This window comes from Montipora capricornis, chromosome 5 (assembly GCF_036669925.1).
Source record: "Montipora capricornis isolate CH-2021 chromosome 5, ASM3666992v2, whole genome shotgun sequence".
NCBI lineage: Eukaryota > Metazoa > Cnidaria > Anthozoa > Scleractinia > Acroporidae > Montipora > Montipora capricornis.
In genome coordinates, this window is record NC_090887.1 from 3,752,394 (window position 1) to 3,779,874 (window position 27,481).

At 38.8% G+C, this 27,481-nt stretch overlaps 4 protein-coding genes across 4 annotated transcripts in view; 3 read left to right on the plus strand and 1 right to left on the minus strand.

Annotated features, from left to right (window-relative positions):
* The window catches only part of LOC138049160 (N-acetylneuraminate 9-O-acetyltransferase-like), a 46,190-nt gene extending 42,211 nt beyond the window's left edge, over positions 1 to 3,979 (minus strand). Inside the window, exon 1 of the mRNA XM_068895320.1 lies at positions 3,928 to 3,979. The gene's annotated coding sequence lies outside the window, so the exon portion shown is untranslated. The remainder of the gene's footprint in view (positions 1 to 3,927) is intronic.
* On the plus strand, positions 106 to 7,083 carry LOC138049161 (alpha-(1,3)-fucosyltransferase 11-like). Its single transcript, XM_068895321.1, has 2 exons — positions 106 to 265; positions 4,637 to 7,083. The coding sequence occupies exon 2, from the start codon at positions 4,656 to 4,658 to the stop codon at positions 5,817 to 5,819; it is 1,164 nt and encodes a 387-aa protein (XP_068751422.1). The 5' UTR covers positions 106 to 265; positions 4,637 to 4,655; the 3' UTR covers positions 5,820 to 7,083.
* Positions 7,084 to 11,243: 4,160 nt separating this feature from the next.
* On the plus strand, positions 11,244 to 13,331 carry LOC138048767 (alpha-(1,3)-fucosyltransferase 11-like). The gene has a single exon (XM_068894887.1). The coding sequence runs from the start codon at positions 11,410 to 11,412 to the stop codon at positions 12,571 to 12,573; it is 1,164 nt and encodes a 387-aa protein (XP_068750988.1). The 5' UTR covers positions 11,244 to 11,409; the 3' UTR covers positions 12,574 to 13,331.
* A 4,305-nt stretch (positions 13,332 to 17,636) lies between these two features.
* Positions 17,637 to 27,105, plus strand: LOC138049164 (zinc finger protein 431-like). The gene is made up of 2 exons (XM_068895323.1): positions 17,637 to 17,685; positions 24,806 to 27,105. The coding sequence occupies exon 2, from the start codon at positions 24,838 to 24,840 to the stop codon at positions 26,089 to 26,091; it is 1,254 nt and encodes a 417-aa protein (XP_068751424.1). The 5' UTR covers positions 17,637 to 17,685; positions 24,806 to 24,837; the 3' UTR covers positions 26,092 to 27,105.
* Positions 27,106 to 27,481: the final 376 nt, after the last annotated feature.

The following is a 27,481-nucleotide window of genomic DNA, read 5'->3' on the forward strand; positions in this document are numbered from 1 at the left end:
TCGCGAGTCACGCCTTAATTAAGGAAAAATACTGTTTTGACTAAATTCCATACTTCATTAGTTTCTGCGTACCGCGTAGCCAGCTGCGCAGAACTTTATTCGAGTGGCAGGGTATTCTGCAGTTAAGCCACTTTTGCTACGCAGTCTACAATCAAGAGGGTATCGGTAATTCGAGAATCTTCATTTAGGGGGTTCAACATTGCTGTTGAAAATATCTTGCAATCTGTCGTTTCGTGCGGAGCAATCGAGCGGTAGCAGTCAGAAGGTAAGAGAAACGAGAAAGTTATTGTTCGCGTTTGTCTCGAGTCTTTTCTTACAAATGGAAGATATAGGGATATTACATTGACTAAATAATCTCCCCGCAAGAAGGAAAATCCCTTGGTTTGATCAGTTTGATTTAGCGACGCGAACGGACGATTTCAGTTGGAAACAATAAGGAGTTTAAGCAAAGACGACGGCTACGGCAAAGAACGGCAACTTAGCGCTATCGCAAGGATTTCGCAATTATTCCGTTTGCTCACTTTGTACAGTTAGGGCGAAGCATAGTTACTAACTATGGGCGAAGTATCCTTAACTGGATGGGTACGAACGGTTTCAAAGTCAAAACAAAATGAATGGTTCATTATAATAGTAAGTGATCTCCACTCATCTGGAAAAATGGATTTGTAAGGTGCGTTAAGGATGAGTACACCTCCAGATGAACTTTTGGCATCTGCAGTTTTTATTTTCCTTGACAACTTTAATGATTATGGGAATAGCTTTAAATGGGGATGTTCATGTGCTACTAGTGCCCAGAGACCAATATGAAAAACAACTTTGCATCATTGTAGACAATGAGGTTGTTCTGGAAGAAATTCATACAAACAGAGTCTTTCTGCTCTATCCGGGGTACATTATTTGGTTAAGTTTAGGTTTAAGTTCAAGTTTATCAGACCGCGTTCACACTAGGCCGAATCATGTGTAAATTGATCACGTTTGAAACATGTTTGACTAAAACAAGCGTTCATACCTGATGACTGAACCCACGAAACTAGATCAAAACATACTTACAATAGCCAACATCGAAACCACCTCGCGAGGTAGTTTCTATCTTGTTTTTGTAAACAACTTCAAGATGGCGGCCAGTGGCGTTTCTTTGGTCGCTGGGAAAACACAAAACTGGGGCTTTGTTGAGACGAAAACACTCATCGGTCTTTGGGTAGCGAGTGGGACTGTTTACAGAGTAAATCTAGTTGTGAGTATTACATAAGTAAAGAGCTAAAATAAAATATTAATATATATGCACATTGAATACTCAGTATTAAAGACTAATAATAATAAATAAATACCGGTAAATGAATTAAAGAAGTAAAATAATAAAAACTAGCAGTTCTCATTGAGAAGTGAGTGCTGCCGTTAAAGGTGTTTTTGAATGCAAATACGACAATGAGAATTTCAACAAAAATATAACTTATTTTATTTGCAAAATGACATGGTTACATGTATGTTCTTTGAGTATAACATTAACAAGTAACTATTGGTGTGGCTAAGGCTTTTGTTGGGATTATGCTTTTAGTAATTGCTAAAAGTGGAAAATAAATATATTGGTTAACTAAATGACTTGGTGTAACAACAGTCACTGTGGTGTAACAACAGTTACTACATGTATAACGGCAATAACGGGTTCATGAACTGATCGTTAGAACAATTAGTGACAGTGACACTGTGTAACACAATGTGTAATTGCTTATTTATTTCTTCTAACATAAATCGACTGAATTCGATCGATTGAAAAGCAAAGCTGCAAGTGACATAAATGCACACTGTCCGCCTCTAGAATGCTCACTGAAAGCTTCATGACATTGATGAATACTTCCTCGAATAGAAGTAATCATAATAGATCATCGAAAAGTGCCAAAACTCACCTGTAAACAGCGAAACCTTGACTCTGATCAACTGTATTTATAACTTACTGTAAGCACATGCGATTTTCCGCTGAGCAAGCACATGTCAATATTTCTTATAAGAAAGCTGCTGATTGGCTAGACTGCACCATATAACAGGATTTATGATTGGCTGTTTCTTAATGCGAACGATGGGTCGAACCGTCGAACCAAAATTTCTCAATGGCTTCAAGAATATGAACGCTGCCTATCTGCAGCAATTAATAAATAACAGAATAGAAATTGCGGTTGGACAAATCTAATTTCAGCATTTATTTTAAAATTTAATGAGCCAACATAATCATCCTCTTCCATTAAAACTTGTAAAAGTCAATTTTGTACATTTTTCTTAACTACACACTTTGGTAATAGCCCATTTCCGAGTTACTGCATGCCTCAGTTTCAAAGCGAGTCCTGGTGCACAACCATTCAAATGGAAATGAGTTGTGTATTCTTATGCAAATCAAACTCATTTCCCTTACAAGAGTTGAGAACCAAGACTCGCTTCGAAACCGAGACAAACAGCAACTCGGAAATGGCTCATTTGCATAGTGCTTGTGGGATGCTATTCCATATTTTGGCCCTTACCTTGAAAAATATTTTAATTGTTTGTTACATCTTGAATATTTAATAACTGATAATTGATAATTAAAGTATCCAAAAAAGCTAACAATGTCTACAAGTTTCTTGAAGAGCATGTATTCAGCATTTCTTAAAAAAAGAACTGCTCAGTATAGAAAAGGTGTCTCTACAGTTTTAGCTTAAAGTTAATAATTATTTACTTTTGCATGTATTAACAGTTACACCCCCACAGGGGCTTGAACTAACCTAAATGTAAACACATCTGAGTCCATTTCTTGGTTTGTCACACAACAGGCGAGAAATAGTATAGTATGTTCATATTTTGGCGATACCGTTTTTGATTTGTGCCACATTGACATTGAAATACATTATGTCATGACAGATTATTTAAAGGTCAGGCAGTTAACTCATACCATCTCAATGAAACCATATTATGTTATATAGTAATTTGTACTATTCCAAATGCAGTGCAATTAAATTGCCACTCTGGAAAGTCTCAAGTTTTCACAGGGCTATCATAAAGGACATTCACCCGTACCAGCTGTTAACCCTGAGCTCACAGGAAATAAAAACTAGAATCAGCTTTTGAAATGTTGCAGGTGAAAATTTACATGCAATGCCGGCTTCAAGACTTAATGACAGCTCTGTTTAGTGCTGGCTTTTTTAGGGGTGTGTGCTTTCAAGTAGTTCCAGATCGGCTTAATTTTTTGGTTAGAACAGAGGTGATATAAAGAAAATGAACAATGATAGATTTTAATAACAAAAATTGTTTTTGAGTGTGTAACACTTTGCATTTATTTAATTTCACTCACTTTAAGATCTGCACCATCCCCTCAAGAGAATTTCTTAATTGGCGCTTACAAAAATGTTTTAATTTAGGACTTATCTTACTAACTAAATAGTTTGCCTGATTTCATGCTGCATAAGTTTTTCAAAATTAGTAGTGTTTTTAAGCGTTTAAGTTTCAGACATTTGTATTTGTCACCTGAATTCTGAAACATTAAAAGTGAAATTTAATGAATAACACCCTCCTCGACCTGCAGAATTCTTCATATCCTACTCAGCCTCATTCAATAATTGCTAATTATTTGGTGGAGAACAGTCATTCTCTGTTTATACAATGAATAAGCAGCAAAATGATATTTCTCTCAAGACCTCTACTTCTTTAGAACAGCAAGGACATTCTTACCCAAAGACCTCGAGCTCATGTTCTTTAGAGAAGAATCGTAAACCTTTTTTGGCGACGAAGAATCTACACAATCTAAGACCCCGTTTACACGGGTCCGGACAAATTTTTGCACGGTTGTTTCGCCTGCGGGTCGCTTCGCCTACCGTCTGTTCGCCTACGTCCAGTATGTCAGTTCGCCTACGTCTTAAACTCCGTACTATGACAATAATTGTGTAAAACAGTTGATTCACCTACTTGATGTGCGGTCTCGGAGTCGCTAATTTCCCTTTCGTAAACAAGCGATGTCGATGCCATTCTTAGTAACCAAGCCTTTTTATTCGGTTTTGCTTTCAATAAATTGTTAGGATTAGCTCTATTTAAGTAATGAACCTTTATTGGGGAGCCTTTGTTTAGTTACAAATGATTTGGCTGGCCACCTAAGTACTGTCCAGAGTCCACCTCCTACGGGCCACCCTTGGCTATTAGGTCTTTTTAGCGAGGGCTACGGGTCAATAGCCCATAAGGCGAAGCCGAATGGGCTATTGACCCGTAGGGGGCGAAGGGTCTAATTGTTTTAGTATTTAGCCGGACAGAAAAGGCAATAATAAAGTTAGCAAATGCAAGTTAAAGAAATATTTATTTGGGAATAAAACGAAAGAAAGCGTCACGCTTTTCGCTACTCGAGGACTATTGCTAATAATCCTCTACTAGCGTAGCCAATCAAAATGCAGGATTTGCATTAGTCCACTCGTTGACTGATACTAAATATAAAGAGCAGGGATTTGAATAGAGGGTAGTTAGGAGTAAACAGATAAGGGCGGGAGAGTAGTGCCACATGGTCGTGCTGAATAAACTTCGATTGAGAATTGTCTCTTTGTGCTCCAATTTGTTGGTAACGGCCCTATTCCAAAATTATACAGCTTACAGCTGATAGACGTTCTTTTTTTGTGTGTGTGTCTGACAGGAAAAAAATCGATTTAGAGATGAATTCCTACCGCAGCAGGGTAATTCAATTATTGGTGTGTTTGGCGTTACTTGGTTTTCTAATTATGGCCATGGTTGTGAGTCAAGTTGACATCAAACTGGTGTTTAAACATGTCTTAAAGCAGAATAAAAACATCACACGAAATCACACCTCGGTGGAGACTGTTGGATTAACGTCAAACAACGAAAATAGCACCGACGTGTCTTGGCTCATCATGCTCTGGTCGACTGTTTTCGGAGTAGTTCCGAAGTCGTGGGAAGGTACATGGAAGAGAGGAGACTGCCCGGTAGCATGTGAAGTAACAGTCGACCATTCCCGAGTGAATGAAGCTAATGCTTTTGTTGTACATGCAAGAGATGCACACATGATACCTCCCACTCATTCTGTGCCATGGATCTTGCTGACTCAGGAGAATCCAGTTTACACGCCAGTATTAGGAAATCCAGGTTTTATGTCCAAATTCAATTTGTTACAAAGTTATCGCTTAGATTCCGACTTTCCGTGTCCCTCTTTTGGCGAACCGAATGTGAAGGCCCCAGTTTCGTTCAGCAACAAGACTGGGCTGATCCTTGCTGCTTTCTCAAACTGCGAACAGGTGCGCATTGAATACATGAGGCAACTGATGAAGTTTGTGACAGTGGATTCTTATGGAGGCTGCTTGCGGAACAAACAGGATCTTGTCAACAGATATGGAAAGGACTTTAAACTCGCCAAGACTGAGTTGGCCAGGAAGTACAAATTCACTTTGGTATTTTTTAATCAAGACTGTGATTATTTCGTAGATGACCAGTTGACCCATGCCTTGAACGCTGGTTCAGTGCCTGTTGTCATGGCAACGGATAAACTGGACGAGTTCCTGCCTGGGAATCTTCGAAATGCCGTCATAAAGGTCCGTGATTTCAAAAGTCCACACCAATTGGCCGATTACCTTTTATACCTTAGTAAAAACGAGACTGAATACAACAAATTTCTGGATTGGAAATGGAAAGGTATTGGAAATATAACAGGAACTGCTATCGGATATTTTTGGAAACCAGATTATCCAATCGCTTGTCAAATATGTGTTGCTTTGTCTCAGGGACGGGTACACAAAGAGGGTCTTCAAACAATACCTTGTAAACCGAGGGCTTATGAAGACTGGGGAATTATTGCTGGAGCTTAATTCAGGCGACCTTTTTTCATGAATACCATAATACTCTTTGTTTGCCTTTCAAAATTTTGCATAACCGTTGTTTCTATTTTTTTGGTGGGAGTTGGGACCATCATACGGTAAGTCCCACGAGAAACCGGAAACAATAATTATGCAAAAGTTTGGAGGGAAAACAAAGAGTATTATTGTATTTTTGAAAGCGGCCTATTCTAATTCTTTTTGTTGAAATCTTCTCCTTTTTTTTTAAATTTTATTTGTTTTCAAGTTAATATTTTCGAAAGAAGACTTTGATAGGGTGGCTATTCTTCCAGTTTTACGGACGGTGCCTATTATTGTTTTTGCGCATACTTTCAGCGCATCTTGAGATACTCGGGTTTCCTATCTGTGATGCTTACCAAGACAGTGATATTTTTGCGTGGTTTAAAACTATCCGGAGAAGGTAGATCTTAGTAAGTACTCTTGGTATCCAAAAAGAAAATTGGGGGTAACCATGAATTTTTGAGAGATAATTAAGCTTCAATTTGGGAAAGAACGCCATACATTGCTTTGTATTTTAAAGCTTTTTAAAAATATTATTCATCAATCATCTTTGAAAAATGGTTACCCCCAATTTTCTTTCTGGATTTCAATAACAATTGTTAAGATCTACATTTCCTGCATAATCATAAACCGGAGCAAAAATACCTTGGAATTAGTAGGCATCACTGCAAGCAACCATTTGATTTTCCATCGAGCATGTGCGAAGTACGTCACACCCCACGTGATGTATTTGGCATCACCTCGTCTTATTTCTCGGGAAATTCACTACTTGCACAATCCCATAATGCACCTCTATTAACCCCCAAAACTTTTGCATAACCATTGTTTGCAATTTCTCCTGGGACATGAAAATGTCCCAAAAGATGTCGAAAACCATGCCCATGCAGATTTTTTGAGGAAAAAAGAGGTGTATTATGGGTTTTGTGCAAGTTGTGAATCACTTCACAGCAGGCTCGCCCAAACGTAGCAGTTACGTAGCTGAACGCACGCGCAAGCGCCAAAACAAGTTTACTAACTCGTTTTACCGGTTCAAATTTAATTTAGTCGTCCTTGGCGCTGGACGGCGGCTCACTCAAAGGAACTAACGGTTGCTCGCAGTGATTTCTCCCTCAAGAAGCGTAGGAGAAACCAACTGCTCACAGTGTACGCTGAAAACGTCCTTCTGCTCTTCCTAAAAGCTGTGTATCAATATTACTTTTGCATCAACATTTGTTTTGTATAAAGCATGCTGACAAAATCTGCACCTTGCTTGGTTTGCATTTTTGAGCGTAAAAAAAAGAATTTTTGGTCCTATGTTTTGTGACGGCAAGTCTTATATTTTGAGGTCATCCGTCCAAATACTAACCCCGCCGGACAGGGATAACTTCAGTGAACTTTCACATTAGAAAGCGTCAGGCGCTCAGAGTGCACGCTTAACCTTATGGTGAAAAAGAAGTTGAAAGGGAACTTGAAAATGATCAACATGTCAGCCTCGAAGCCAATGTTTCTCGATTCCCTTTTATTCTCTTCAATCTTTCTGGGTTTAGTATTTTACTAGTAACCACACGTATTCTCAGGGGGCTATTTACCAAAGACATCTACCATGGCACTATAATGTTTTGCGATACCAAAACAATCTCGTGTACTATTAGAGCTACATATTACGCAAAGATAAATTGAATATCCAGGAAGACAAAACGCAGCTCAGTTGACAATTACACAGCGCTGTGGTACTGCACTACCACACGTACGCAATGCGTTCCTATTCTTTCATGTATATTATTAGCTGCGTTAGTACCGTACGTTCGTGTAAAATGTGCTTTACTCCGCCTCCTCTTCCTCTCCTAGGTATTTTACATAAGTCTTTCGCTCGAGAGATACTGATTGCCTAGAGTTGTTGTCAAATATTTTCAAACTGACATAGCTTGACATTGTGATCTGCTTTATGTTGATAGGGATGAAAGATAACGAAGTTTGATCTAGCTGCGTTAAGGGATAACATGTTAGAATTTAACCATTCACACAAACGTAACAATTCTTCATTAACAATGGTTTCAAGGTTGTTTAAATCTTTATCTGCGTATAATAAATTTGTGTCATCAGCAAATAAGTAAAAGTCAAGTTTATTGGAGGAGCTATGCATGTTATTAACATATATTAAGAAAAGAAGCGGACCAAGTCGTAGTGTCTTTAATACATGAACCGAGTGTAAAACTCCACTATTACAGCAAGCACATGGCATGCACACAACGTAGTCCGATCGTACTCGATCGTGAGTCACATGACAACTTCACTAGTCCCCAGGACTCCACACAAGTACAGAACCCTGGGGGACACCACATACAATTGTTTCTTTATTGGAGACAGTAGAGCCAATTTGTGTTGATTGCGTTCTACACGATAAATATAAAGAAAACCAAGCGTTGATTATCCCTCTAATTCCGTAATGGTGCAACTTGCATAACAATATATTATGATCCACCGTGTCAAAGGCCTTTTTTAGGTCAATAAAAATACCACAGGAGTATAGCTTTTTGTCCATATTAGATTGAATTTTATTCAGAATGTGTAGAATTGCATGCTGAGTGCAATAATTATTTCTAAAGCCATATTGCGACTTGAAAAACATATCCTTCTTGTCTATGAAGGATTTAAGACGTTTATAATTAATCTTTCAAATATTCGGTTGAAAACAGACAATAACGATATTGGACGATAATTGCTTGGATCAGTTTCGTCACCCGTTTTATGTACAGGAACTACTTTAGCGTGCTTTAATTGGCGAGGATACATGCCACACAAAATAGATTTATTCATTAGTTGAGCTAAAGCAGAAGATATAACATGGCGTGCGGACTTGAGAAGACGAACTAGAAAAGAGTATAGCCCATATACTTTACTTGATGGAGTACTCAAAATTTCCATTTCAATTTCAGAAGGAGTGACAGCATCAAAATAAAACTGAAGAATTGGGGTAGTTTGAATTCCCAAGATAGTCTTTAAAGTCCCTAGTAGGTAGTGATATACTATTTGCAAGCTTCGGTCCAACGGACGCGAAGTGATGGTTCAATGTATTTGCTATTTCTGACTGGTTCCGAGTTATTCTCTGATTGTTAGGAAATTGAAGAGATGTCACAGTCCTTCCCACGTCTTTATAAGACTGGAAATTTTGTTCCTATACAGCTTATATTTCGTAGGATCGCCTGTTAGAAAAGATTATTTTTTATTTTCATGGATTTACGTTGGATTTGGTTGGATTTAAGGTTGCGATCTGGATTAAGATTACTCTGTGCGTTCAAGCTAAAGAGATCCATTTCATAAAGGCTACGAAGCTTTTCTAAATACTTTTTTGTCGGTAGGTCACAAGTAAGGCTGTTATTGAACTGGCCGTGAACTCGAATGATGTCAACTTTCGAGTATGGTAGTTCATTAAATAAAGATTTGTTAGCTATGCCTTTCATGCTGTCATTACAAAATTTACTAAGTACTTAGCCGTTTCCTTCGGTCTGTAATCTGCCCAAATCGTCAAGATCTTTAATTTTAATAGCACGAAATCAACGAAATTTAGTGGAGCTCAAAAACATGCATCCATCTTGGTCAACACACCGCTGACCGCTTTTTTCATGCGTCTGTCCTGTTATTGATCATGAATTTCGTCATAACAAGACTACTTTGACAATGTTATCACGAAATTCACTGTCAATAACAGGACAGACGCATGAAAAACTGACATCAATCTGTTTTTTACAATAACAAAAAGGCAGAGGGGTCAAAATTAAGTCAAAATACGAGAACAACGCGAGACAAAAATGCGAGAAACTTCAATCTGACGGGAGCAAAATCGCGTCATCCTCGCATAAATTATAAATTTATGTATCTGTCCGCTTTTTTTGAGAATAAAAATTAGCCAATGAGCGCGCGAGATTTTTTGCAGTCATTGTAAAAATACTTTTTTTTGGTTCAACTTCCGATTTTGCATTCAATACATTTTGGTATCCTTCAATGCGATTGCTTTGGTTCAACCATGCCTTTTTAAATTTTAAGAGCACATTTTGCGTTCAACACTTTTTATTTCGTTCAACGCGATTTACTTTCGTTCAACGATTTATTGCACAGCAGTTGAGAGGTTAGTAGTCCATGTATGACCCACCATACATTGAATACTAACCGACAAAGGTTGGATTTTGAGATTAAATAACGTTTTAGGGCTAAGATTAGCTTTTGTGAATGGTTGGGTTGTTTCAGTTCCAGTGACCTCACGAGTGATCTCACGAGATCAAGAGGGACTAGGCAATAGTGGTCAACCGTTGTGCAATAAATCGTTGAACGAAAGTAAATCGTGTTGAACGAAATAAAAGTGTTGAATGCAAAATCGGAAGTTGAACCAAAAAAAAGTATATTGAACATAAATTTATGCGTTGATTTAAACTAAAATACAATCTTTGAATTGAAATATCCATTTATTGAATATTGCCTCGATTGGCTTGCCATAATGTAGCATTCACAGTCACATGATATGGAAATAAATGGATTAAAACGTTTTATTCCCAAAGGGTTTGAATTGGGTACAACATTGAGTTACAGATCTGGTCTATGAAGGTGGATATAGCAACAACATTTCAGTGCATTTGTTTTTCGGGCTCCCCAACTGTGACAACATCGTAAAATCACCAAACTTTAGGTTTTGACGACAACACGAGCATACAGCAACGAACCATTCATTTTCTATCTTTACTTAAAAACCGTTCGCCCGCGTAATGTACAACGTGAACTGGATAGAATAAACTCGAAATACGAAGGATAGAGGTAAGGCATCATATTTCAAAGTGACGTTTTCGTTGACTCCGACGTTGTCCATTCTGGGAACCAACAACATCATGACTCGGACGCACTGTACCAACTTCACACGGATAAATTTGCAAACGTTGCTCGCGCATATGCTCCGCGTCGCGAGCGAAAACTAGCCCTTAAATCCGAGATCAAGTGTGAGCAGTGCATTTTCTGTCTATTGGTATATATGAAGTTAATCGATAATCGTTCCAATGACGTGACACGTGATCGTTATTTGGTCAAGGTCGATATTGAGTTTCCATAGTCATGACTAGTCAGTTTAGTTTAGTCTTAAGTTTAGTTTTTGTTTAGTCATGCCTTGATGAGTATTTGTGATTTAAGTATCTTTACATGCGGTCACCACTGGTAGTCTGGCCTGCCACGCAGGCTAGGTGGCCGTGTCTGGTTATCAGTCAGCTTGCGTTGGTCTCCTGGACTGTGCTTTTGTTTCTTCGTGTGGGTTTCGTTAAAAATGATTTGGTGGGCCACCTAAGTACTGTCCAGAGTCCACCTCCTATGGGCCACACAAGGCTACTAGGTCTATATATAAAGAGCAGGAATTTGAATAGAGAGTAGTTAGAAGTAAACAGCTAAGATTGACAGCCGGCTAGAGAGCAGGGCTAAATGGCCCTAAATAAACTTTCGGATTGAGAATTGTCTCTCTGTGCTCAATTTGTTGGTGACGGCCCTATCCCAAAACTATACAGATTGTAGCTGATAGACGTGTGTGTGACAGGAGAAAATCGATTTAGAGATGAATTCCTACCACAGCAGGATAATACGATTATTGGTGTTTTTGTCATTACTCGGTTTTCTAATTATGGCCATTGCTGTGAGTCAAGTTGACATCAAACTGGTGTTTAAGCACGTCTTAAAGCAGAATAAAAACATCATACGAAATCACACCTCAGTGGAGACTGTTGGATCTACGTCAAACATCGAAAATAGCACCGACGTCTCCTGGCTCATCATCTTCTGGTCGACTGTTTTTGGATCAGTTCCGAAATGGTGGGAAGGTAAATGGAAGAGAGGAGACTGTCCGGTAGCTTGTGAACTAACAGTCGACCATTCCCGAGTGAATGAAGCTAATGCTTTTGCTGTACATGCAAGAGATCCACACATGATGCCTCCCACTCATTCTGTGCCATGGATCTTGCTGACTCAGGAGAATCCAGTTTACACGTCAGTATTAGGAAATCCAGGTTTTATGTCCAAATTCAATTTGTTACAAAGTTATCGCTTGGATTCCGACTTCCCGTTTCCCACTTTTAACGAACCGAATTTGAAGGCCCCAGTTTCATTCAGCAACAAGACTGGGCTGATCCTTGCTGCTTTCTCAAACTGCGAAAAGGTGCGCATTGAATACATGAGGCAACTGATGAAGTTTGTGACAGTGGATTCTTATGGAGGCTGCTTGCGGAACAAACATAACCTTGTACAGAGATATGGAAAGGACTATAGACTCGCCAAGAGTGAGTTGGCCAGGAAGTACAAATTCACTTTGGTATTTTTTAATCAAGATTGTGATTATTTCGTAGATGCTCAGTTGACCCATGCCCTGGACGCTGGATCAGTGCCTGTAATCATGGGAACTGATAAACTGGACGAGTTCCTGCCTGGGAATCTTCGAAATGCCGTCATAAAGGTCCGTGATTTTAAGAGTCCACGCCATTTGGCCGATTACATTTTATACCTTAGCAAAAGCGAGACTGAATACAACAATTTTCTGGATTGGAAGTGGAAGGGTATTGGAGATATAACAGGCACTGCTATCGGATATTTTTGGAAACCAGATTATCCAATCTTTTGTCAAATATGTGTTGCTTTGTCTCATGGACGGGTGCACAAAGAGGGTCTTCAAACAATACCTTGTAAACCAAGGGCTTATGAAGACTGGGGAATTATTGCTGGAGCTTAATTCAGGCTACGTTTTTTCATGAATACCATAATACTCTTAGTTTGCCATTCAAAATTTTGCATAAGCATTGTTTTAATTTTTTTGTTGGGAGTTGGGACCATCATAAGGTAAGTCCCACGAAAGACTGGAAACAATGATTATGCAAAATTTTGGAGGGAAAACAAAGAGTATTATGGTATTATTGAAAGTGGGCGGTTCTAATTCTTTTTGTTAAAATGTTCTCACTTTTTTTCAGTTTTATTTGATTAAATTTTTGCGAAGGAAGATTTTGATAAGGTGGCTATTTTTCCAGTTTTAACAACATTAACCTTTTTTATTATAATCGCCCATTTCCGAGTTGCTGTTTGCCTCGGTTTTAAAGCGAGTCCTGGTGGACAACCATTCAAATGGAAATGAGTGGTGTATTTTCATGCAAATCAAACTTATTATCATTTGAATGTTTTAGCAACCAGAGACAAACAGCAACTTGGAAATGGCCTAATTACTCACAGTAAAAAACCACTGCATTGGAAATAGAAGAGAATAATATTATACAGAGTACTTGCTGCCCGGAAAAACCACAGTGGCTATAGAACCAGGCAGTCACGATAGATTACAATCATGAAGGTCGGTCATCAAATTACCAGGAACTACACTAGACTTAAGCCCCGTGCAAAACCGATGCAACATTGTTGGCCAACAACTCCCAACATTGTTGTAAACGGACCCAACATTGTTGGCAAACAACTCCCAACATCGTTGCAAACGGACTCAACATTGTTGGCCAACAACTCCCAACATCGTTGCAAACGGACTCAACATTGTTGGCCAACAACTCCCAACATTGTTGCAAACGGACTCAACATTGTTGGCCAACAACTCCCAACATTGTTGCAAACGGACTCAACATTGTTGGCCAACAACTCCCAACATCGTTGCAAACGGACCCAACATTGTTGGCCAACAACTCCCAACATCGTTGCACACGGACCCAACATTGTTGGCCAACAACTCCCAACATTGTTGCAAACGGGCACAATATTGTTGGCCAACAACTCCCAACATTGTCGCAAACGGACTCAACATTGTTGGCCAACAACTTCCAACATTGTTGCAAACGGACCCAGCATGGTTGGTCAACAACTCCCAACAACGTTGCACACGGGCACAATATTGTTGGTCAAGAACTCCCAACATTGTTGCACACGGACCCAACATTGTTGGCCAACAACTCCCAACATCGTTGCAAACGGACCCAACATTGTTGGCCAACAACTCCCAACATCGTTGCACACGGACCCAACATTGTTGGCAAACAACTCCCAACATCGTTGCACACGGACCCAGCATTGTTGGCCAACAACTCCCAACATCGTTGCAAACGGACCCAACATTGTTGGCCAACAACTCCCAACATCGTTGCAAACGGACTCAACATTGTTGGCAAACAACTCCCAACATCGTTGCAAACGGACCCAACATTGTTGGCCAACAACTCCCAACATCGTTGCACACGGACCCAACATTGTTGGCCAACAACTCCCAACATCGTTGCAAACGGACCCAACATTGTTGGCCAACAACTCCCAACATCGTTGCAAACGGACTCAACATTGTTGGCCAACAACTCCCAACATCGTTGCAAACGGACCCAACATTGTTGGCCAACAACTCCCAACATCGTTGCAAACGGACCCAACATTGTTGGCCAACAACTCCCAACATCGTTGCAAACGGACTCAACATTGTTGGCCAACGACCCTTAACATTGTTGCAAACTGACTCAACATTGTTGGCCAACAACTCCCAACATTGTTGCAAACGGGCACAATATTGTTGGCCAACAACTCCCAACATTGTCGCAAACGGACCCAACATTGTTGCACACGGACCCAACATTGTTGGCAAACAACTCCCAACATCGTTGCACACGGACCCAGCATTGTTGGCCAACAACTCCCAACATCGTTGCAAACGGACCCAACATTGTTGGCCAACAACTCCCAATATTGTTGGGTGTTACACGTTGCGTCCACACCCTATTGCGTGTTGTTGAGAGTTGTTGCGTGAAGTTTGAAACTGGTCAAACGTTTGAGCCAACAACTCCCAAGATCTTTTTTGTTCTGTGATCGCCGAAGGGTAGCGCAACAATGATGGATCAGTTTGCACAAATCTTCCAATATTGTTGGGGCCATGCACGTACATTACATATGGTTTCCAAGGAGGTAGCAACGCATTAACATGTTGAAAACAAGATAGAAGCCGAATTCGTAAGTTTGTAAAGTCTTATTAATATTAGCTGCGTCAGTACCGTGCGTTCGTGTAAAACATGCTTTGCTCCAATTGAAACTGAGTAGGTTTAGAGAAAAGATATATTCATTTTTAATCCAAAGTAAGAATAAAACAAAAATAAAACAGAGTCACAGGTTTAGAAATACTACTACTTGTAAATAAAGTCATTCTTGTCAGTGATTTCTTCTTTAATATATCATGACATAACAAACTTACTCGATTCTTATTGGCTGAAAGCAGTGCGGGTTTTTTTTGGAAACAAAGTGCAAAAAAGAGTCACTTAAGTGCAAAAATAGTTAATTCAAGTGCAATTTACTCACAGAATTCGCGGTTATGGTTGGTTAATAAACAAGAGGGTTTGGTAAGAACCAATCAAACATTTCGTTTTGGTGGCGTGAAACTTAATCTTGAACCTGTGGCATGCGTCACTACCGAACCGGAACTTGCTCTAAAATTTTGTTAAGTGACCATGCGACTTTTCTCGTTCAATTTGGAAAAAAATTTGAACTCGTGTGGTTTTTTGGAAAAGCTCAAATTGCATTCGCTCAACGGGCTCATGACCTCATGCAATTTTGATAAAACCCACTTCTGCAAATTACCTCCAAATTGAAGGAGAAAAGACGTATGATTACCTATACAAATGCTGAAACATTAAGAGATTAATTCTATTTCTCTATCTTCTAACTAGTTGTAACTTTTAATGTTTTTTCTTTCCTGAAAAGCCCCACTGAAGAGGCAACAATAAAGTATGAATTTAGGTAACTACAAAACACAAAGAATCTTCACTCTGGTAGTGATTGAATTGGGTAATTGAGTTAGCGACTTGGTCCATTGCTTAAGACTTCCTCAAAATGACGACGGCCACAGAAACGCCAATGCCACCAAACAATAATACTAGAAATAGTTCACACTACAGCTGCCCCCGTTGTTAAGTATAGTTGTACGTAGAATTCAATGTGGAGGGCCAAGGTTGAGGAATGGCCCTTTCGTTTTCAAACGAAGCAGCTTTAGCGTAAGGCAATTGATGCTGAACTGAATTGATTGATGATGCTGAAATGAATTGATATTGAAGCGGGGAACATAACATACAAGCGGGTAACATACTACACAAGAGATAAAGTTTGTTAGTCTTGAATAACCACTGACCTTGCATGGTTTAATGTCAATGCTTTATTTATATGTCCTTGATCTGGGGCCCGTTTCTCGAAAGTCCCGATAACTTGTCGGGCTTGCTTGTATTTTAAGTGTGTTGCTCTTGCAGCCATTAAATCGTTCGAATAATGCTATTTATATGTATACATAATTGTACTATTTCCCTATTTTACCATTTTATATATATATATATTTATTTAATTTTATTTGCACGTATATTTTGCTTTTAAACTCCTAGTATAGTTATTGCTGTTTTAGGAGTAAACTCATTAAACACTTAAAGGCCCGTAAAGCCATTCACAAAACTGCCTTCCGCTTGGGGTCTGAAGCTGGCCTTTCAACATGTTTGTAAGTTAACAAGAAGCAAAATGATTGTGAAGTTTGCTGACTTAAAATCTCTCCGTTCTTAAGATACGGAGGGAATTGAAATTTGGAGAAACAGGCCTCTGGACTGAACATTAAGTTATCGCTGGTATAGGATTAAATGACCAAATGAATAGTATATACGTAAGAAAGAGGAATTGTTAAAATCTGACCTCACGACGAAACTGAAATGTAATAATTATTAATGCAAAACATTTGTGGAGAACACTCTTCCGCAATAAAATTAGAATTCGGAAATGTTAACGGAGTATTTACAATCCCCGGCAACAATGGATGTAGACACCCATGACATGGTTTTGCTCGTTTACGAGTTTCCTAGGTTGCATGCAACAATATCATCATTCGAAAGTTTACTGAAGCAGTTTTAAAGAACTGAAACTGCCTGCAGTCTCAAAAATCCCGAAAAAATATGATATCTTGTCAGGGTTATGGTTAGGGTTAGGACACTGTACATGTGTTCCAGGACGGGTTAGCAGAGAAAATTTAAGCAATAGACCACAAGTTTCTATGGTTTATAGGCTGGTAAGCCACGCGGAATGTTGGTAGAACACGAGAAGAATTTGGAAATCACTCGCTTGCGGCTCGTGATTTACGAATTCTTCGAGTGTTCTTCCAACATCCCAAGTGGTTTATCATCCCTATAAACCATAGAAACCTGTGGTCTATTGCTTTTATATAATAATTCAGAAGGCGCGCGATTTTTCCATGAGTTTACTGGCACAATAAAACATAGCTGATTGACCAATCAGAGCGCGCGCACTGATTTGGTTATTATATAAAAGGAAATAGAAAATCATATCCGTGGATTGGATTCGAACCCGAAGCTTCTACTCTTTAGGACCGGCTTCTTTTCTATTCACAACTGAAGATCAAGACACCGCACAAGAATTATTAGGTGTGAGCTACATTAATAATTTAGGCCTAAGCTTTGATTTTAAAGTGTTTTATTAGCTTTGTCTTGAAGTTTGGAAACCGACCTTGTTGCCGAGGGATAATACAGCATTATCAAATAGTGTTTAAAATCAGTCAGTGTAAAACGCAGACTGCAGACCGGGGGTAAAATGGAGACTGAGGTTATAATTTACAAACCCAAACCCATTAAAAATGCTGACAGTTAAGCCTAATTATTGTTTTAGGCCTAAGGTTAGCATTTCTGAGGTTTATGGGCTTTTTTAACAGTTGCTTTATAGCCTCAGTCTTCATTTTACCCCTGGTCTGAATAGGAGAGAACCCTGGGAACGAGGTTGTTGTAAGCTTGGAAGCCATCTTGTGTTGAGACAATTAAGTCCAGGCCAACTTTGAGAGGTAAGTGGGCTCATAGTTAGCTGAAGAGTTTTTGCATTTGCATCCTTAATTTAATTGATTATTTAAGTTTTAAGTCCTCAGTGTGGAGGGACGAGAAAGAACATGTGTAGATCGCATCGTGCTTAGCAAGTTAAAGATATTACTGTAGAGAATGTTTTGATATGAACGCCGCGGGGTATGGCGTTCGATAACGTTTTGCTGAATAGATTTTTAAGAGAGTAGCGGCATCGTTTAAAGAATGAGGCATATGACAATCTGTACACGCCATTCATATCCTGTTTTTAATAATGATGGTAATATACTAACATTATTATTATTATAAGTAGTAGTATTACATGTATGTAATTACCCTTGCAATCAATAAATCAACCATCTCATTTTTATTTTTATTTTGAAACTACGGTATATATTTTAAATAGACACTATTCTTGGTATCATATTATTGATGTTAGAACTACTACCTTACCAGCTATATACCTCTTTCTAACCGATTAGTGCAAAACGCAGACTGCAGACTGCAGACGAGGGGTAAAATTAAATATTAGTAGTAAAAAAAGAACGAGCCATAATGATAAAATAAAGAGTGTTTGAGACACAATCCTGTTTTACATTAGTCTGTGAACAACTCACATTATCATGACTGCAGAGAAGATTTCTGTGAAAAGGTCGCTGCACCTAAGAGTCCAGGGAAAATGCGATCGTTGAAATCATCTGTGCTTTGTTTTTGCACTTCCAGATGCATTGAAATGTTCAAAGTTATTTCTCACACCAGTGAATGGAACGATGTTGATCGAAAAACCAACAATTATTACTCGGAATACCTGAAGGGTATCCGAGTTATAATCCTGGTTGTCTTTTTTTGGTGCAACAAAATGCACAAAGAATTTCATGTATTCCGAGCAATTAGGATGCAGTTATTTCGTTGGTTAAGCCATGCGCGATAACCCTTAGGGAGAGGTTGTAATTCCATCTTTCAGATGCAAAACAAGCTAATTTGTAAACTAAAGGGTAAACACAACGAACACTAAAGCAAATGAAAGGATCCTAAATAAGATATTGCCAGTTTTCACTGTCACACCATCATCAAAACCATTCTTCAAAATAATTAAGTCAAGAATCATAAAAGAAGATGAACACTCAAACAGTCTCGCAAAGGTTTGGGTCTGTGCGATGATTCATGCGGGAGATATTCGAAGAAATGTTTTACTCAAATTTATAGGGCTTTGCATGGAGACGCCATGTTTGTGTCCCTCTCAAGGGCATGAATGTGATGGGTGGAAGCTAACAAAAACATATATCATCAAATTTTGCTATAAAAACCCAGAAGGGCTCATAAACATCTATATAAGTACTATTCTCATAAAAGGACTGTTCAGATTGCAAAATCTCAGCGGACAAGTCACTTTTTGTGATAGCATTCTCGACTGCAATTTTTATATTAATGTGTCACGCAAAAGCTTAGAAATTCAACCTTGCTTTATCACAAGACGAAAAACCCTTTCAAACTGAAAATTTTTGAAAAGACAAGTCTTCAGCTGTTCTAATAACTAACTAAACTGAAATCTCAAAAGAATTGATAAGTCCTTATTTTTTAATTTTGATGACGTCACATGAAAACCAAGAATTGGCATAAACCGACTGAAACGTTAAATTGTTGCAAAATCCACGTTATCTCTGTCGTTGTTAATGGTATTGTAGCCATGCGCGTCAAAATAAATTGAGTTATTGGGTAATTACTTGGTGACTTTGTTCGGTGCAGCAAGATGGATAGTAGAATTACGGGGTGGTGATTTCTTTGGCTCAAAGCACATCACTTGATGAAACTACAGTATACTTTTTCCAAAAACAACAAAAAAAGCAGCTGTGGTGTTGAGTGTCGAAGGGGATTTCTGCATGCATTAGGATTCAAACAGCTTCAATTCTTACAGAGTTCGATGAAAAAAAAAAATTATCCGGATTTATAACATGTGATGGGAAACCAAAGCGATGGCAGCTCTGTTGGGGTTTCAGTGTGAAAGTACGAATGGATACGAACACTCTTTTATTTTATCCTTATGACTTGTTTTTTTATCATTATTAATGTTTTATTTTACCCTCAGTCTACATTTTACCCCCGGTCTGCAGTCTGCGTTTTACACTGACTGCTTACTAACCACAGTCAAGGTCTGTACTATAAAATTACGGACCAAGTTTTTGCCTGTTGGGCCATAAATCAACAGGGAAAAATGAGGATCCGTTAATTTACTGTATGGACAGAGAAAACAAGGTTAGTAACGTGTTTGTTATATCTTTGTGGTAATTGATCAGCCATGCGGGAAAGGAAACTACAATAGGCCTTTTGCAACTAACAATCACATGGTACAAAATCCTCCATGCTGGAGGGCAAGCTCATTATTATTCCCCCACTGGGACATTAAAACAAAGAGACCTGAACCAGTCAAGCTTGACTTGCCTTTGTTTTAATGTCCCAGTGGGGGAATAATAATGAGCTTGCCCTCCAGCATGGCGGATTTTGTACCATGTGATCGTTAGTTGCAAAAGGCCTATTGTGGTCAAAAGTTGTTGAGAAGGTTGCGGGCATCAGTTCACTTCACACCCAATTTGATTTTTTAAACTATTGGCTGAAGTATTTGGGAAATACCATGCTCTTGTGGCCCCCCTCCCCCATATTCAGTGTTGTAGTTCTTCAGGTAAGAAAAGTCACCATTTTTTTCCCTGGAAAATCCAACATTGAAAAGGGGAAGGGGAGGGGTATCTGTAAAATGAAGCTACCTTCCCAACACTTTTGTCCTTGATTGTAGTTGACGTCAAGCAGAAGGTTTAAGTGCCACAAAGATTGCTGTGTCAAAATCCAAAAACAAAAATCTTCTTGGTTGTGTGAAATAGTTGCTTGAAATATTCAAACAGTTTTACAAGTTTATTTAACAGAAACGACATTAAAAACTTCGAAATTTCAAATACAGACCGCTAATTTAGCCAATCACAGTGGACATACTATCAGAGAGATATAAAAAATAGGTTTTATTTGCACTTTATACGTTAAAGTTGTAGAGATTGCATTATGCCAAGAGAAAATGATGATTATGCTAAGAGACCTTTCAAAAAGTGAACAAATTGACTATTGGGTAAAGACTAAATGCAGAACTTAAAATACCTGTGCGTGCACTTCACTTGCAGGATGTTGGAAAGTATATCAAGGTATAATTTTTCAGCAAAGAAAGTACTGAAACACAATGTATGGCATAGAAATCTTCTTACAAACACGTACTCCTTGAAAACTCAATTTCTGGTTCTTGAAACTCCTTGAATACTCCTAGAATTTTATATGCAAAATCCAGCATGAACCCTGTACTGCTTAATTACAGGATCCTGGGTGTCTTGGGTGACAAAGTATAATGCACAAGTTTTGGCTATACATGGCATACTTATTGAAATTTGCACTTCATACGGTCTAAAACAACATCTAATAGCCTTTTAGCCTACTCACTGCCTAGGTTTCCAAGTGTGACAACATTCGGAACGTTTCATGTTTTGGTCATGGTGTCTGGTCAAAAATAATATTAATCTTAGAGAACTGTCTCAAATTTGGTTGAACAAATTTCTGATGTGAACTAAAAGCACAGTTTGCTATGCTTCAAACTACTAGTTTTACCCACACAGCATCAAATTCACTGTCTACCAGTCAACTTTTATATTATTGACTTTGTATAGAAGACCAGACTCTGAGAATGAACTGAAATTTTTGTTTGAATTCCTACTGAAGGAATTTGTTGCCCTTTAATCTTAAAAAAATTAAGTGATTTGTGACATTTTGTAAACTATAATGTTAAAACCTACTCTTGTTTTCCTTCATAGCCTTTGGCAAATACATGAATGCGTGTGTCACAATCCCAGATATGTTTCACTAACACCATAACTGAAAAGTCAAAAAATGTACTTTTTTGTGTCAATTTTCAGGGCTGGAAATAATTTCCGGAGAGTCTCCGGACACGATGACCGGCCAAGTTCATTTTAGCTCGGTCACGTACTTTTTCTGGCCTGTCAAATTATATAAAATAAATAACTCTTAAAACAGGGGCCCATGAACCAAAACTGGCGTTATGTATTTCCAAAAAAGTTGTTGCTTAGAGCTTATAGCACTTTAAAGCATGGAAATTTTAATTTATTTCATTTTCAAAACGATCAAATGTGACAGGTCAACATGACCGACAAGACGAAAGGTTGACCGGTCAACTCCCAAATCAGTTCGGACATTGTTCGTTGACCGGCCGTTATTTCGAGCCCGGATTTTCATATCCCGTGGCATCCTGATTATTTATCTTACCCAGGGGTTTTCTAACAGAGGCAACAGACAGGAATAAAGATTCTCTTGATGTCTACTGGTATTTGAACTGTTTATTGATCCCCAAATTCTTGAAAAGATTGCAAAGGATCAACTTTCATTGTTGTTGGTCCTGGTGTTGTTGAGTGCCACAGTTGTGAGTTGTGAAAAAATAAACATTTTTTGTATTCATTGAACAATTTTTCCTCAGTCTGTATTTGTGGGGACCAAAAGTCTTAAAATGTACATGTATACATTTCATTGTGCTGCCACATTTGCTACCAGGTGTATATTTCTAGGTACACTGCCAAAGTTTAGGCGCACAGCAGAAAATGTTAAGAGCACAGTAAGCTTAAAATACTGGGAGCACCTGTTCCAAGAGAAAAACAGAACTTAAGACATTATTACGTCATTTTCAGTTTTTTGTATTTTATTTTGATCCTGTGTTTGTTGTTTTAGCTAAGGGTGACTTTTTGTTTGAGGCAGCGATAAATTTGTGGTGGTTTTTAAATCTTAATTAACTTGACTTTTCAATTTCAACAACAAATTATTGTTACATGTTATCATCATGTTAAAGATCAGACTTAATGCTGTCGCAAATGGCAGAAAATGGCAGAAATAAATTCTGCGCATTTGACGTCGTTGTCGTAGGTTGGACTGATGTCAACTCCATTCATTTTATGAAGCAAAAGCAGCAGCCTGTACTTTGTGAACGAGATCTCTTCTTTCGCTATTATATAAGCAGTGTTGAATTTGACTTTAAGCTCTCGCTGAAGCTCTTTCCGCTGGGCTGTTTCCTGTCTGGCCAAAACTCCTGAAGTACTTTTTGCTACCTTGCTGCTTTCGATTTACTGCCACCAATAAAAAAAACAGAACAGTCCTTGCAGTAACCGTGGCTCTAAATAGGCCATTTCCGAGTTCACGTCTGCCTCCTCTTCAAAGCGAGTCTAAGTGCGAAGTTTTTGTGATGTTTATTAGTTCTACTTTACATATGAATGAAAACTAATTTTCATAAGAAAAACTTCGCACTTAGACTCGCGTTGAAGAGGAGGCAGAGATGAACTCGGAAATGGCCTATTGATAAGCATCTCGCGTTTAAAGTTCTTGCACCCATTGACTTTTCCTGCTATTTGCATTGTACGGGAAAAGGGACCTCTGCCATTGGTGGAAACGGAAACTCACTTTTATCCAACCGCCGTCCACAACCTTGGAAGGGACTCTTCAAACCGCATGCCCCCACGATATGTTTGCTGACTGACTTGAGCCCGCTGTGTCTCGCGCGTTTCTTTACAGTAATTCCGCTGTTGTTAAGTAAGCGTGCAAAACATGAAGCATCACGCGAAGATTCGGTCGCTAAGTGACCGCCGCACATGCTCAACACAGTGAGTTTCGATTCATGGTTGAGGTCTCTTCTCCCGTACTCGTCAGCCAAGCGAACGCAAAAGAAAAGAGACTTCTGCCAGCAGGGAACCATTGACTAAGGATGAAGATGAATGCACTGGGAAAGCTTTACAATATCTGCAGCACATCAATTCTTTCTCTGAATCCCACTCTAGCTACTCGAATTCGTTTAACTCCGCTCTTTATAATTTGTATATTCTTCTTTTGTTGCTCGTTGGCTCATACTCTTTACCTTTATCGCGGACTGATTTTGTGACGTAGTATCATTCAAGGCAGATTTACTCGCTTTTGTAGAACGTGAAGGCTGGCTCTTTAACAGAAAATAATTGAATACAAGACAATATAATCGCGATGACTTAAAGTAATTCACTTTTTTAACAAATTTCTTTCCTCGAAGAAAAAGGCTCATATTGTTGCCCCTTTCTTGGCCTTCCACGATTACAAACCTTTGGCATGCGCAGTAAGCATGTACTTTATTTGTAGTCTTCATTTGCATGTGTCAGCGGAGTTTTAACAAAACAGAAGAGCATGGGATGGAATGAAACATCAACCGGAAAAATAGACCTTCACCGGCGTTGGGGGAATTCGTTGAGAAAACTGACGACAAATAAACACACACCGATGAAAGGAAAATAACGTAACTTTATTATTTAGGGCCAGGTTTTGTTATATGTATCTTGATATCTGTTGATTGAAGCTTCTGTTTCGTGACTTACCACTCGGAGTACGCAAGGATAGTCAGGTGAAAAAGCAGGGAGGCAATTCAGTCGCGCTGTATTTGAGCTTTTAAGGCGCGCGAGTGCGATCACACACTGATGATTTTTTTGAGCCCTGATTAAGGATGTGCATGGCTTCCTTGATTTTCAATTGGAAGCTTGTGGAAGCACACTTGAGAATTTTGAAACAATTTCCTGAACAAAGGGAGCGACAATTTTCAGAACTTCTCTGGTGTTTAAAGATGTGGGAATGTTTGTCAGAGGAGAGATGTTGGCGGATGCGAGTGGTGAAGTTTCTGTTGGTTTCACCGACATAACAGGCACTACAGCCTGCACATGAAAACCCACATCTTTAAACTCCTGAGAACAACTGACGATGGATGATGTCTCATCCGAAACATGTAGTGTCTTCATTAAAAAATGAACTTCAAAAACATTGCGTGGTTCTTCGAAGCTTCAAAGCAATATCCTACTTCGTGCTGATATTATTATTATTATTATTATTATTATTATTGTTATTGTTATTATTATTATTATTATTATTATTATTATTATTATTATTATTATTATTATTGTTATTGTTATTATTATTATTATTATTATTATTATTAGTAGTAGTAGTAGTAGTAGTAGTAGTAGTAGTAGTAGTAGTATGTTAATGTTAAATGGTCTTCTCTTGAAGGGGGTATACTCAAGGCTTTTGCCAGCTGAAGCATGTCATCGATAGATCAAGAAAGAAGCTCTGAACAGAGCACAACAACTCAAGCACAAAATTTCAAATGCAGCCAGTGTGACAAGTATTGTACATCATCAGCTAGTTTGAACTCGCATAAGTTGAAGCATTCTGGAGAGAAGAGGTTCAAATGCAGTCACTGTGACAAGTCCTTCTTAAGATCCTCCGAAATCAAGATCCACGTGCAAATTCATCACACGGGTATCAGACCATTCAAATGCAGCTATTGTAACAAAGCATTTTTTAGGAAAGGTAACCTTAATGTCCATGAAAGAATACACACTGGTGTGACACCTTTCAAATGCATTCAGTGTGACAAGGCCTTTCGAAGTTCAAGCCAACTCAAGAGTCACGTGCAAATTTATCACACTGGCATCAGACCATTCAAATGTAGCCATTGTGACAAAGCATTTTTCCGAAAATGCTGGCTGGCAATTCATGAACGAATACACACTGGAGAAACCCCATTCAAATGTAGTCATTGTGACAAGTCATTTAGGAGCTTAGAGTGCCTCAAGGCCCATGAAAATACACACTCTAGCGTTAAAAGATATAAATGCAGCTATTGTGACAAGCTATTCAGAACATCAGGCCAGCTGAAGACCCATGAAAGACTACATACTGGCGAGAAACCCTACGTCTGTAACCTTTGTGACAAGAGGTTTTGTCATGCGACTAGTCTTGAGGGTCACAAGAGATCCCATGCTAGAAAAAAGGCCTTAAAATGTGTACACTGTGACGTGACGTTTGATCGTCAATCAAGTTATGTGGTCCATATGCTGACGCATACGGGGTTGGAAACATGCGACAAGATGAGTTCAATTTTGCAGAGTTCTAGAATTGATACACCAAAGAAACGACAAAAAGCACAAGCCAGGGTTTTTTGCGATTGTAACTGCTCTATCTGTGAGACAAAACGTCAAGGAGTAAGTACATCGTCATGCGACGTGGCTTCTGAGGTATCAGGTACTGAAGACAAGGGTCACAAGTGCAAACACTGTGCTAGATGGTTCGACTGTGTGTCTAAATACATGAGACATGAACGGACACACACTGGGGAGAAGCCATTTCAGTGTAGGTTCTGTGGCAAATATTATAGGACTTCAGATTATTGTAAGGTACACGAGAGGATACACACTGGTGAGAAGCCTTTCCAGTGCGGGTTTTGCCCAAAGCGCTTTACAACTTCTGGAGGTTGCAAGAGCCACGAGGGAGTGCACATGAAAGATAAATGAATTGAGAAAGGGAAATGAAAAGAGAAATGAATTGACCTGATTGAAAGAGACATTAATTGATATGAAAGAGATTGAATGAATTGACTCAAATATTGAACTCGTTTATTTTCCAACATGTGGATCTGACCAGTCAATAAAGCAAGGAAAGTGAGATTATTCAAGTCAACTTTTAAAGTGCTACTATGGCAATGAAATCAATTCTTCTTTTTCTTTGGATTTCGAACTGTGTTAACCAAACACTAAGTGAGCCAAGTTTTAAGCTTCGATTTCAAAAAGACACTTGCTCATTCAGTTTGACCAGGAGCCCTTGAATAAGGAGCAAGGAACACCCGTATATTCCTTTCACGGCTCTTTCACAGACCGATTTTTTTTTAGATTGAATTTCCCGCGAATGAGACTCCCGCAGGGGCTCGATGACCAATCACAGGAAACTAACTTGACGTCATAGCGTTACCGAACCGGAACTGCCTTTGTTGTTTTGCGTCAAAGGTAGCCCTAAAATAGATTGGTCTGTAAAAATGCCGTGACATAGGTTTTGCATGAGAGTTGCTCGCTCCTACTCATGGGCTCAATTGAATTTTTCGCCATTACTAACTAAAATCTTGAGAGACCTGAATCGAGGAGAAAATGACGTCAAAGACTATTAGTACTTCAAGAAAGGTTATGACTAGAATTGATACTCCAAAATTGGGTAACACATATACAGATGTAACATTTGGTGACGTTACATGGCAATACCTGATAACTGCTGGATTTATGGGCACTGATCTCCAGTGATTAGGTCTAAGCGCCGACTCGACACCATGTTTAAACTTAGTAAAACTCTAGCAAGATCGTTTGGTACTTCATTTACACAAAACTAAGTGTCTCACCTCATCCAAGACACAACCGTTCGAGAATGCAATGCGTGTGTACACGTGTAATGGTGACTTCTGGGCTTAAACCAAACAGTATAATGGCGACAACAATGTAGTTATAACTTCTCGGCTGTAATAAAAATGGCTTCAACTAAAATGGCGTCAACTAAATTTTCCGGCGACTGAAAAGCTTGAAAAAAAAAATCTCCTTTTTTTGGTCCACGCCATCCTCCCGTTCTGACATCATTGCCTAATTCAAATTAACTGGTTTCCAGTCCTTGCGTGACGCGAGGCTTAATTCTCGCGCGGTTGACAAACAAAACTTAAGAAATTAACTAAAACCTCTAAATGTCAATAGCTTTAAGAAAAACTGTCCAAAACAACAGGGATGAATTAATATGCAGCACGCTGGGAGTTTCAGGTTTTTAGACTTTTAACTCGTGTTTTGCATGTATAATAAGCTGCATTTATACGCTGAAATTTTAAGCTAGTGAGTAAATGACGTCATTTTCCCCAAGATCCAACCCTCTCAG